The sequence below is a fragment of the Triticum aestivum genome, chromosome 5D, assembly GCF_018294505.1.
Source record: "Triticum aestivum cultivar Chinese Spring chromosome 5D, IWGSC CS RefSeq v2.1, whole genome shotgun sequence".
Taxonomy (NCBI): domain Eukaryota; kingdom Viridiplantae; phylum Streptophyta; class Magnoliopsida; order Poales; family Poaceae; genus Triticum; species Triticum aestivum.
The window spans coordinates 373,521,785-373,535,208 of record NC_057808.1 but is presented as its reverse complement, the minus strand read 5'-3'; the positions used below and the strand labels follow the sequence as shown (position 1 = coordinate 373,535,208).

The 13,424-nt window shown below is 46.4% G+C and overlaps 1 protein-coding gene across 3 annotated transcripts; it reads right to left on the bottom strand.

The window, feature by feature from the left end:
• Nucleotides 1–5,410: 5,410 nt before the first annotated feature.
• Nucleotides 5,411–11,913, bottom strand: LOC123124988 (uncharacterized). 3 transcript variants are annotated; one of them, XM_044545533.1, is made up of 6 exons: nt 11,684–11,913; nt 7,940–8,071; nt 7,701–7,860; nt 7,363–7,460; nt 7,089–7,190; nt 5,411–6,427 (listed from the first exon to the last, which is right to left on the bottom strand). In XM_044545533.1, the coding sequence occupies exons 1-6, from the start codon at nt 11,798–11,800 to the stop codon at nt 5,666–5,668; spliced, it is 1,371 nt and encodes a 456-aa protein (XP_044401468.1). In that variant the 5' UTR covers nt 11,801–11,913; the 3' UTR covers nt 5,411–5,665. The 3 variants fall into 3 exon arrangements, with proteins under 3 accessions (XP_044401468.1, XP_044401467.1, XP_044401469.1); XM_044545532.1 differs by having other exon boundaries at nt 7,940–8,074; nt 11,684–11,912; XM_044545534.1 differs by having other exon boundaries at nt 7,940–8,068; nt 11,684–11,912.
• Nucleotides 11,914–13,424: the final 1,511 nt, after the last annotated feature.

The window sequence follows — 13,424 nt, the reverse complement described above, 5'->3', positions numbered from 1 at the left end:
CATTCAGTGGTACAACCGAGCCAGACAGCGTTCATGCCAGGGCGACACATACTTGAAGGGGTGGTCGTTTTGCATGAAACGCTACATGAAATCCATTCGAAGAAGCTAGATGGGGTTATCTTCAATGTGGATTTTGAGAAGGCATATGATAAAGTTAAGTGGCCTTTCCTTCAGCAGGCAATGCGCATGAAAGGATTTAGTGAGGCCTGGCGGAACCAAGTGGGTTCTCAAGTCCAGAAGGGTAGCGTCGGAATCAAGGTTAACGATGATATGGTCATTACTTTCAGACCCACAAGGGTTTGAGACAAGGAGATTCCATGTCTCCTCTCTTGTTTAATATAGTGGTCGATATGTTGGCCATTCTTATTGGCAGAGCCAAGCAGCATGGTCAAGTGGAGGGGTTAGTTCCTCATCTGGTCGATGGAGGAGTATCCATCTTACAGTATGCTGACGACACTATCTTATTCATGGAACATGACATTGCTAAAGCGCGCAATATGAAACTTATATTATGTCTCTTCGAACAATTGTCTGGTTTAAAGATAAACTTTCACAAGAGTGAGTTGTTCTGCTTTGGGAAGGCCAAAGACGAGCAAGACACCTATAGACAACTGTCCGGGTGTGAATTAGGTCCTTTACCATTTAGTTATTTGGGCATACCGATTCACCACCGTAAGTTATCTAATAAAGAATGGAAGTGTATCGAAGATCGAGTTGAGAAAAAGTTGAGCTGCTGGAAGGGCAAGCTATGTCTTATGGAGGTCGGTTAGTGCTGATTAATTTGGTATTGACTAGTATGCCGATGTTCCTACTATCGTTCTTCGAAATTCTGAAAGGGGTACGGAAGCGACTTGGTTTCTTTAGATCTCGGTTCTTCTGGTAGTCAGATAAGGCCAAGTGGAAATACCGACTCACGCGATGGGATATCCTTTCCCGACCAAAATACCAGGGGGGTCTCGGTATTGAGAACTTAGAAATCAAGAATAAATGCCTTATGAGCAAATGGCTCTACAGGTTGGAGACAGAGCCGGAGGACATGTGGGCACAGATTTTGCGCAATAAATATTTACAGTTGAAAACGCTCGCCCAGGTTACTATGAGACCAACTGACTCGCCATTCTGGAAAGGGCTTATGAGAACGAGGGACTTGTTCTTTCGTAGGGTCAAATTCTTGGTTGGCAATGGGATGTCAACAAGATTTTGGGAGGATACGTGGTTAGGAGAGACACCCCTGGCCGTACAATATCCCACCCTTTATAACACTGTGCAACGTAAGGAGGATTACGTAGACACAATTTTCCAAACGATTCCGTTGAATATTCAGTTCAGACGTGCGTTAGTTGGTGAGCGATGGACTGCCTGGATGCACTTGGTTCGTAGATTGATATATGTTCAACTCTTCGACCAGCCGGATTCGACGCAATGGAAATTAGCTCAAAATGGGGTTTTTACGGTGAAATCTTTCTATATGGATTTGATTAATTCTGGCCCAATCTTAAGATCATTGCATATTTGGAAGATTAAGGTTCCCTTGCGTATTAAAATTTTTATGTGGTTTGTCCACAAGCAAGTAATACTCAACAAGGACAACTTAATCAAGAGGCAATGGGTAAGTAATTCACGTTGTTGTTTTTGTGATCATGATGAAACAATACAACATTTATTCCTTGAATGCCCACTCGCCAAATTGCTTTGGAGAACGATTCATATAGCCTTCAACATTAATCCTCCTGTTGACATTGAGTCGTTGTTTGGAGCATGGTTAGCTGGGGTTGAACATACTACTGCGGCTCGTATTCGGATTGGAATATGTGCGCTTCTGTGGGCTATATGGAACTGTAAAAATGATTTGATTTTTAACAGACAACACACTTTAACTTTTTTGCATGTCATCTTCAGAGCTACTGCATGGATCCGTACGTGGTCCTTACTCACTCCTATGGACTCCAGGGAGCCTTTGGTTACTCGGTGCAACCAGTGGGAGATGATAGCACGGGCTATATTCAACCGGTTCGGATGACGGTCGCATAACAGGATAGGAGTCTAGGAAGCTTATCCTTCATATTGCCGTACCGGTTGTGATTGGCAGCATGTATTTTCCTTTTATTCATTTGTTTCGCTCCACTTGCGAGCTGTAATACTTTTATGACTTTGTGCTACTTCGTGGATTTTTTAATAAGATGATTACATGCATCATTATGATGCAGAGGCCGGGGGTACGCCTCCATTTTCAAAAAAAATCTAATTTTCTTGAAAAATATATAACTTTGCAGCCCTTGTCAAATGACAACTCGGATTGGATACATTAAAAATTACCGAACGACAGTATTATTTCCAACTTAGAACTGGGTTAACTTGAATAAGGTGCCAACTGCAGTTTAGAAGGCACTGACTTGTTCAAACTCAAGGGGCCAGTACTCGTACAGTTCTGAATTTGTTATGGTCCGAGGGGTTCCCATTTCATTATCATATATGGCATCGATATGGTCCAACGATTCTTTATCCTCCTGGCACAAATAAACTAAACATTAAGTGCTTCATGCAGATGATAGGAGGATCAATGCTTGAATGCTAATCACTTAGAAAGAGAAACTGGTTAGGCTTCTACCCTCATGTTTCCAGATAATCTTCAAACATAGAGATGAGAAACTAAAGCTAACCTTTGCTTCTAAACATATTCCAGATGGATCATCCAATACACTGTATGGTAGGAATGAGCTTCGAGGTACAAGAGGGGGAGCATCCTTCTCTGGTGGACCTGTAACAAATGCATCAGCAGGGTTAACTCATGGTGTATTCAGTCCATTGGAAACCATACGGTATAATCCTTTTGTACACTATGCACACAATTTCTTAGTGGGCAATTTTTTTAAGTAAATGGCGATGCATCAATTGATCCATTAATCAAGGAACAAAAGCTGTAAGCCTCAAGGTGCCTGTTAGCCTTCTGTATTCACGAAGTATCTTCGAAGTTACTTAGCAAGTTAGCATATGGTGGAAAGAAGGAACATAGAAAAGGGAATCCAGTTCACCCATATAAGGCAACATGCTACTGATGATGATATATGGAAAGGCACATGACCGAGTAAACCACGATGCAGAGTCATCAGTTTAACTGAATTATTGGATGTGTCGGTTTTATGGCATGAATTGAGATAACTACTAATATTTAGAATCACATCGGTTTGAAACTTGCTGTTGAATTTGGGCTTGAAATTCATACCATTAGCGGTATCAATTTTCTACGACTCTTCTTGGTGAGGCTCGATCACTCTGAGTTCAGCACAGAAAAGGTTGAGGCTTGAAATTTGTCACCACAAGGGTCTCCATGACCCCCATTAATGAAGTCAGTGCTCTGCCAATGTTCGACTTGAATTAGGAAACATCACAAATACACATAGGATAGTTAGGTCCCAGATCTAGCTTCATCTCGTCCTCGAAGCCTGGAATTGTTGATAAAGGAACGGTCAGAATCAAAAGAAGTTCCTGAAAGTTCCTTTATCTGCTGCAAAAGAAGAATTAGATAGTTGCGTTCACATGATCATCATCAACCTAAATTGCTTGAAAAAAATCATCAACGTAATCAATGTAAGTTAATCATAAATTCGTACTGGCCTTGCCAACACTGACCACACTGAAGTAAAATAATATGCAAACTAAAATAGAAGCTGAGAAAGCTTTCAAGTAAAATAAAATGAGCAAAGGAATCATATGGTCGACGGTGTCGTCGACTGTGTTCTCCAGCTTGCATGTGTGTCCATTAGCACGTGCGCAACTAAAACTCAAAATGGAACAAATTACCGGAAACTCTCCCATCCCGTGTAGCCTCCCCCCCCCCCCCCCCCCCCCCCCGGCGGCGGCCGGCGGGTGACCGGGAGGGAACCCTAGCACTCGCCGCGGAGGAGGCAAGCGCACGACCGGCAGGGCTGTTCTTTTTTGGAGCAACGAACTAATTGGGTTTCTGTTTGGTGGGTTCTACATGTCCAATTAGACCATAAATTCCATCAGAATTAAGCCCTGATTGATTCCTTATTAATCAAGATTTATTTTGAGTTTAAGAGGCTTACTTATTTGAGTTGTGAGACATCGCAAGGACACCCAAACACTATTTCGTAACTAGGACTTTCAGACAACTTTGTGTTAAGGCTCGATGGCAAGCATGCCCAAACACTATTTCGTAATTAGGGTTTTTGGACAACTTGGTGTTAAGGCTCTAGACGATCATTGCATGTGATTTTCCTTCCCGAAAAAATGAGCCAAGCCATCTTTTACGTTAGCAAACCACTTCACCTCATGTGACATGTCCGCGTCTATTCCAAAAACAACCTTCTACTAATTGAATGAGCGTTACCGTTATTTGGTATTAATTTTTTGTTTTGTATGGAATGATAGGTAAGGTAATAACACCGATGCAAGCCACATAACTACGAAAGGCTTCATCACCACATGACTTACGTCAAATCGGGGCATAGACACCACCACTCTCTGAGTGGGAACCGATGATGGCGGGTATTGATGTTGTGTCGCTCACTACAGGATTGCGTAGTGTTGATCTACTAATTCGGTTGATGGTGGTTTCATACGTCTTGGACTTTGCCTTGCGTCAGAATCCATGCGCATTCCTTTCTCAGGGTTGGCGGGGTACCTGTTCGGGATACTTGCTCGCCCAGGTGTAGACCCTCGGTGTCGGTGGGACGTGATCGTGGGCCTGGAAGGCTTCCTCTAAGTGTTTGCGCAGACGGATATGAGTCTGATCCCACTTTGTTTTTGGACGGAGGGTCTGATCCCACATTCCCACTTAGCGTTGACATCTACTTTCACATAGGCAACTATAAGATGGTATGGACCATTTAACATTATATATGCTGGTTTTTGTGCAGATAATGGTAAGGTTTCCCAACAGCGAGAGAAGGCAGCAGAGCTTCCGTCACACGGACACGATAAGAGAAATCTACAAGTATGTTAGTTCCTTGGGCATACCTGGCACAGGACAGTATCAACAATGCTAAGGAGTTAACTAAGGAAAACCTATACGGGCATCAGCAGCCGGAGATGACTTTGATATTCAGGTTTCCATCGAGTGTGACGATGTACATGCCCCCCCCCCCCCCCCCCCCCCCCAGCCTAGATTAAATCACGTGAAGATTTTTTTTTTTTTGAGGGAGGTCAGATTAGGAAAAGCATAAGCTTTTGCCCCCCCACCCACCCCAAACATCCCTATTTTATGTTTGCCCCCCCCCCCAAGACTTCTTGCCTAGCTCCGCCAGTGATGGTGTAACTAGAAAACTGAATGCGTAATACAGACATGCCAGACATATACATGATTACATGTAGACAAATTATCTTATGCGTTTGAATGCAAGCGGCTAATTATCATCACCATTTGCCATATATGTCTCAACAACCACCATATATTGTAGGGTGTCACAGACAGCCCATTTAGGTCTTGCACTTACATGGTTTACAACACAAGCAAGGGTCTGAGATTACAACAACAACGTCTGAGATTACAATAACAACATGAGTTCACGGCGCCACGTCCGAGAGTCCCAAAATCAAACCATCCAAGTCCAAAAGCAGTACATGAATTACAACAACACAGGTTGGTTTGATTGTAACCATCATTAATTGATGAATCTAAACTGGTGCAATGCATGCATATCACTCACAGCCTGGCCCTGACCGATACTGCTGGGGAGCTTGCAACCTCATTCCCATCGTCCGATGGCTTCATCTCCTGCTGCGCCTCGTTTGTGACGAACACAAACCAACCGATGCATCCTTTGACAGCATGGGCATGAAGTCGATGCATCTCTCCGGCCATCTTTTTTAGCTCCTCAATTCTTCGATCCAACTCCTGTGTTTGGGTTGGGGAACCATCGAGCTCTTCCACCATCTTCTCTATCTCCGTGATCAGGAGCCGCTCCTTCAACGCGTGCTCCTTCAAACGTTGCAAAGACTTGGAACGCTCATGGAAAAGGGACATGAAGCCGACCGCGAGAAGACCTTGGACATCATCGTGATTGATCCCCATAAAAGCGGAAGCCACAGCACCGCCGCGGATGACCGCGGCACCGTCGTCTAGCCGCCTGCTCCTCTGCCTAGGTGCCACAGGCAGAACTTCAAACGGAGTGCCTCCGAACTCGCAAGGGAAATGCTGCCTCATGGTAATAACGGCCAGCATCGCCGCGTCCTGCAGGGCGTCGAAGAGGTGGTGGCGCGTAGCTTCCAATTTAACCGACCAGCCAGAGCGTTGCTGTAGCTTGATCCATACTCGATGCCCAGTAACCTGATCCTGACAGGTGATCAGCTCTTCCAGAAACCTTGGTTGGGAAAATCCACCCAGGTGGCTGATGGCAATCCGCAGGAATGACAACCAGCCATCACCTGCCAGCTCGTCGTCGCTCATGACTCGAGGATGTATTCCCTGCAGCCAGCAAATGATGGGATCAGCGTCGTCAATAGTCAACTCAGCACTCAGAGGCATAGAAGAGGAAAAGAAGTCATTATTTCAATAGTTGTATATATAATCTTATAAACCCAGGCATATTGTCCACAAATATTGCATGAAGGAACCCCAAATTCCCTGCAACCACCGCAAAGCGCAAACATAACACCTTATTACAATAACTAAGGGCATTTCTAACAAGTGATGTAAAACAACAGCAGTGCAAAAAACTGTCTTTTGGGGCATTTGGGGCCAAAAAACAATTACAACAGATGACTCATCTCTATTTTGTGATGAAATTTTTTTGGTCAACCTCAAATTTTAGCTCCTGCTGCAAATTTCCAGCGCCATTAGCGGCTGCCTGAAAAATTGTACAGCTGTGGCGGGTCACCTCGGGTATAAAAAATGAAGACCCAAAACCGAACCCGAAAAGACGGAATAAAAACCGGTTTGCAAAACTACAGGACCGAACTAAGTACGTTCAAATTGGTCCTCTACTATGCAGGACCGAATAGTCCATATAGACCGATTTAAAAGCCCACACGCACAGCACAATATCAAGGTCATCTGGTCATGTTTATCTAACCTTTTGAAAAATAATCTGACTTGAAAAGGTGACTGCAGTTTAGAAGGCACTGACCTGTTCAAACGCAGACAGCCAACTATCGACTTCGGTGCTTATGTTTCCAGAGGATCTCATTTCATCATCATAAAGACCATCTATATGATCCAGCAATCCATCCTGGCACGAATAAACTAAGCATTAGGTGTTTCAGGCACAAGACATGAGGTTAATGCTTGAAGGCCAATCACTTAGAAGCGAAGTTGGTTAGCACAAAAGTGTCTTTCTTCAGTGCCCTCTGGCCTCATTTTCCAGATAATCTTCAAACACAGAGATGAGAAACTAAGCTAACCTTTCCTCCTGAATATTCTTCTGGTCCATTTTCCGGTATACTGTATGGTTCAAATGAACTTTGAGGCAAGAAAGCTTGAGCAGCCATCTCTGGTGGACCTGAAACAAATGTCTCATCAGGGTTAACTCACAGTGTATTTAGTCCCATTGGAAATAGGCATGCAGTTCAACCATACCTAAACATGCTACTGATAATGATATGTGAAAACTGAAAAGGAACATGACCGAGCAAAAATCGATAAAGAGTTATCAGCTTAATTGAATTATTAGATGTGTGAGTTTTATACCATGCATTGACATAATTACTAATATCTACAATCACATTAGTTTGGAACTTGCCTTCAAATTTGGGCTTGAAATGCAGGCGAGTAGCGCTATCAACTTGCTCTGGCTCTCCAAGGTGAGGCTCGACCACTATGTGTTCAGGAACAGAAGGGATTGAGGCTTGAAAATTATCGCCACAGGCGTCTCCATGACACCCATTAATGAAGTCGGTGCCCTGCCAATGTTCAACTGGAATTAGTAAACATCACAAATACACATAAATATCTAGGATACTGAGGAATAGGGAAAATAACCTTCATGCTTCTAATAGGTCCCTGACCTAGCTTGATCTCATCCTCGGAGCCTGGAAGTGTTGATAAAGGAATGGGCATCGAATCAAAAGAAGCTTTCCCGCGAACTGCTGATCCTGAAAGTTCCTTTATCTGCTGCTGCAAAAAAAAAATGTTTCAGAAAATCATCAACCTAAAACATGAATAGATTAATAATAAAGTTCTCTGCGCTACTAAGTTTCGTCAAAAAACTTTAGGTTGATGTTCATTTCTCGCGAATGGTACTGATACAAAAAGAAAAAACATAAATTCCACACTTTCTTTTTCCGGAACACATAAGAGCTTTGCATGTTGATTCATTAAGGAATGGAGGAAAAACAGTACAAAGTAGAGTTTACAAATAAGCAGGCAGAGCCGCTGATCCACCAGCACTGCCACTAATAGCTGCTGATCACTAGTTTCTCTGTTGCCTACCCTTTGCCTACTCCTACTGTATTGATCCCACGCATGGACCCAGAGGTTCCACTCACCCAAAATCCTAGAAACCACAGCAGGTTCAATGGCGGCAATGTTATTCACTTAGTGTCCCTTTTTTTCTTCTACGAGGCACTCCACTGTGAACCTGCTCCCACCAGTCCACTAAAGCTGAATTAGCTTGCGGCACGGCACCACCAAATCAAGTTGTCTAAACACCTGAAACAAAACTGCCCTCGAGAATGGGCATTGGATAAGAAGGTGGTTTATCGTCTCCGGCGCTTGATCACAGAGGGTGCAGGCAGTAGGGTGGGGGAGCCCTCTGTCAATTAAGCGATCAGCTGTCCAACACCCATTATGAATGGCGAGCCAACCAAAAAATTTCAGACGCAATGGTGCAGAGGAATTTTACAGCTGCTTCGCGCCCGGCAGCAGCGAAAAATGCCCTGTATCCTGTTTTGGCCGGAGTAAACACCACTCTCCGTCCAGATCCAGCGAAAACTATCCTTAATATTAGTCATCGACTGACGTTGGCGGCTCGTCAATATCCAGAATTCGCAGAATTGAATGATCATCACAGCCGAGAAATCTCCCTTGATGCCTGCGATCCGTGCAATCATCCGGCCGGCCGGCCCTCTCCCCCTTCGGTTAGCTCGCTCGTCCCCCACAGGTGACGAGCAAACCCTAGCCCCCCTCCCCATCCCTCTCCCCTGCCACCGCTGCCGGCGTGGAGAGTGGCGCGGGAGCTCTTGACGGCGGCGGTGCAGCTCGGACGGCGTCGGCCGGCTCAGGTGGTCATCGATGCGGCGGCGCGGCCCTTGGCTGCGGGGCAGTGTGGTGGTGCGGGTGTGGCCGGTGGCGCCTGCTCGGCCCAGATCGAGGCCCCATCTGGGTCAGGGCGGGCCGGCTGTTTGTTGCAAAGCTGCAATGCTCCCCGGAGGTGGAGGTGGTGTGTCGGCGGTCTTCGGGTGGTGGCGGCGCTGTCAGCTGTCGTGTTGCAGCGTGGCGGCGGGGGCTTTGTGGGCCCCGACTGGGCCCGGCCAGTCCAGTAGGGGCCTGGTGTGTCCCCGTTGCCACGTCTGGTCGGCGACCACGAGGGCAGTGGAGGTTGTTCCCTCCCACACGGTTGCGTTGCTGTTGTCCTCGATTTCGCTGTCCCCTCCTCTTTCCTCTAGGTTTCATATCCGGTGACCACAGTGAGACGACGAGGAGGGTGCCATGATCATGGCGGCGCATGCTGGTGGGGGCAAGTTGGGTGGAGCACTCCAGATCGCCCGGCAACGACGCAGTGACACCTGCAGGTGCTGCCGTTCCTTCTTGAAGGGCCTCGGGTATACCCCTTCCCCACTGCCCTCCGTGTATCGAGGGAAACCCTAGGACTAGTCCGGGCAGCAGCGGCGTCGTCGTCGCTTTCTTTCTTGAAGGTCATGCTCGGTACGCGATGATTTGGAGTGCTAGGAGCACGGTGGGACTTCTCCAGAGGGAGCAGTGGTTCCGGTCATCTTCATTTTGTTGATCTGCCGGTGTTGGCATTTGTTTCTCTCTTCTTCCTCTCGTTTTTCTTTTGGGCTTGGTTGTGCTACGCCCCAGCAAGCTTATTGTATCGTGTAGTTGGCCGTTGCTTTATAATATAAAGCAGGGGAACCCTTTATCGCCTGATGCCTATGATCCATGCATTCTGGAGAAGATCCGCCTTACCAGATAGCTTCCTCGATGCAATGGATGATGAATCAAAAAGATCTGGTTCCAGCTCCTTGAGAGCAGAGCCATGCAACCATATGTCTGTCCAGAACTTTGCAGCGTTATCGTTCCCCAACGTACATATAGTTGAGGCGTGGAGCATTCTCGTAGCCTCCGACGAGACATTAACGGTAAAACCTTGCCACGACCTAGCATCGTCAATCCTGGCCTACCACAGCCACCTGATTCTGAGAGCAACATTCAGAAGCCGCAGGTTATGAATTCCGAGGCCCCCATATTCGATCGGCCAATAAACCATTTCCCATGCAATCTTGCAGTGTCCACGCTTTTCTTCCTCTAGTCTTCTCCAAAGGAAGTCACAACAGATTTTCTCAATTTTCTTGATAACCCATGGGGGTAGATCAAATGATAGCATATGGTAAACTGATGTTGCTGTGAGAACATATTTGATCAAGATGATGTTGAATAGTAGGTTGCCCTTCCATGCTGGCATGTGGTTTGCCACACAGTCAGCCAGTTTCATGAGCTCCTCTTTCCTCAATGGTCCCGTGCTCAAGGGTAGGCCTAAGTAAGTGCAAGGGAACAAACCAATTGTACATGGCAAATCCACCGGGAGGTCCTTGTTCACCTCCGGGCCACATCTGATAGGGATGAATGAGCTCTTGGCGAAATTGACAAAAAGATCAGAGGCATCACCAAAGATGCCCAACATATCAGCCACAACTCTTAGCTCGAACCGGTCTGGTCTAACGAACATCACCCTGCTTTCGATGCAAAGTTTTTACAGCGTGGTGGACCAAGGCGAAGTTGTCTTGAATGCGCCGCCTCCCAAAGAATGCACTTTGATTGCGTGGGATAAGCTGATCAAGTTTCAGTGCTAACTTGTTGGCGAAAGCCTTAACGATGATTTTTGTAGCACTGTGGATGAGACTGATTGGCCTGAAATCAGTGATATCCACCGCTCCCTCCCACTGCGATGGCTGACAGGAGGGTGGAGCGTAGCACTTGCGCCTGTCTCGGCCACGGCCACGGCGACGGATCTGCTGAACTGAACATCAGGAAGGGGGTGGAGGGGAGATGCCAAGTGGCGCCTGAGCTGTCCAACCGCAGCCATGAGAAAGGCACGATCCTCGTCCAAGTCTGCAACAAGCGCCTGGTTGGGGTCAGCATTCGGGGTTAGGGGTGTGGTCTCTGTCCGCCAAGCTTCTGACAGGAGATTGTGAGCACAATGGAGAAGACATCGCCAGTGCCCCTCTACCAGGTGAGCGAACGGGAGTGGAGGTTGATGAGCATCTGTTGTCGCCCACGACCTCAGCGTTCGGCGCCACAATTGCCTGCACAGGCGAACACCGAACGGAGACCACCGGAGCGCCCTGCAGCTCCTCGGGATCCGATGTACCAACAGCCACCTCAACCGATTGAATTGGGCAGTGGCGTCTCCTCTGCAGAAGGATCAGCCAGCGAGAAACGAACAACAAATCCCCGGGAAGGATCCACCCGACCCAACCCTAGCCCTAGGGATCCATGCCCGCTGGAGGTCGGCGGCGCCCCGATTTCGCTCGAGATGGGGGTTAAGTCGGACGACGCACGCACCTCAGATTTGGAGGAGCCGAGCACGGCGTCGGCGAGGGCGGTGAGGGGGTTGGCCGACGAGGACGATCCCGCCGCCGCACAGCCGGCCCGACCGGCCACCAGATCGCGCATGCTCATCCCCGCCTGCCGCCGACCACGCCGGCCGCGTGTCCACACCAGTAACGGACGGCGGGGTCGGGGCGCTGCTGGGTTGGGAAAAGGCGGCTCGATCGGGGCTGGGGTTTTTGACTTTTGAGTCGATCGGCCCTTGTCTCGGGCCCTGTCTACGGCTATTTGTATCATCGGCGATTAGGGCTTCCCCCTTGTCTGATGCCACCACCGCGTGGGAAAATTGGGATGGCCCATTTTATTTCATTTTTGAGATGGTTGTTGTGTGATGGCCCATTTGAATTGCACGAATTTCGTGCCAAATTTTATGAGAAGTTTTTTTTAGTTGAAGATTTTATGAAAGCTTTGACACTAAAAGAACCGAAGAGGGCAATTGCCTGCACATTGTTAATTTTCAAACGAAACAACAACCTGCCTGAAAATTAACCATGATTTCAACTACTTTATACCATTGTCCAAACTCAAATACATGTCTCAGGACTTAAAAATGCATGTCTACTCTTCCTACCAAGTGAAATAGGTCTAATTTTTTATTTGTTTTCTCGAAACAACAATTCTTTATCCAATCTTCCACAAATTATCCTAACCAGGCCACTTATTAGTGTTAATTTATGTGTGCAAGTACGTAGACAAGGTGCTAAGATGGATATAGGAAAAAGACCACCATGAACATGCATCATTTTATAGATCGCCACAATTTAAGCAACTTGCGTGTTTGGGTTTGAAAATTGCGAGAACCTTACAAGCATATGCTATTTCATGATTAGGTCTTTCGGACGTCGACCTGGTATCAAGGCTCGAGATGTTGATTGCATGTAGTTTTCGTTTAAAAAATCTCTATTATCCGTCAAGCCATGTGTAAACGTTATCAAATCACTCCACTTTATGTGATACGCCGGCGTCTACCGCAAACAACCCCTAGAGGTTAAATGCACATAAGCTTTTGGTTATTAATGTTTTGCTCTGTATGAGGTGTTAGGCAACACCAATGCAAGCCACATATCTACGCAAAGGCCGAGCACTGTGAGGACTTTCATTAAATAGGTCATAGACATTGCATGTCAACAAAAACAACCTCCAAGAAATTGAATGCACGTGTTGGATGTTAATTTTTGATTTTGTATGAGGCATTAGGTGAACCATGCAAGCCGCATAACTATTTAAAAGGCCAAGCACTACGAGGACAATAAATGTATTTATATGACTGACAACCACACAATGAGCAATATAGAGGAAAGAAGTAAATAAAAAATTCAATACAACACTTGACTGAGCCACACGGGTCCACCTACCTCCTTGATAAGGAAATTGGATTGGCTTATACCAAAGCTCAAAAGATCATGTAGTTTTATCCCCACAAACTCCCCAAGATGTATAGGATAACTTCGTCAAATGAGTGTCAATCTTTTGGAATGGTATCTCACGAGGATAAGCACCAGCCTTACAAAGAAATGGATCCTAAACTCCACGAGGATAAGCACAGGCCTCTAAACCTATTTCGCATAACTACAACCTTGGAATATGTGCGCAGACGTCTCATGTGTCATGATTAGCACAAAGAGGGCAGGCGACATTATCCGCTGATACCGGGTTTCAAATTGTATTTAAGAAGGAATTTTTTTTTGAAAGAAGG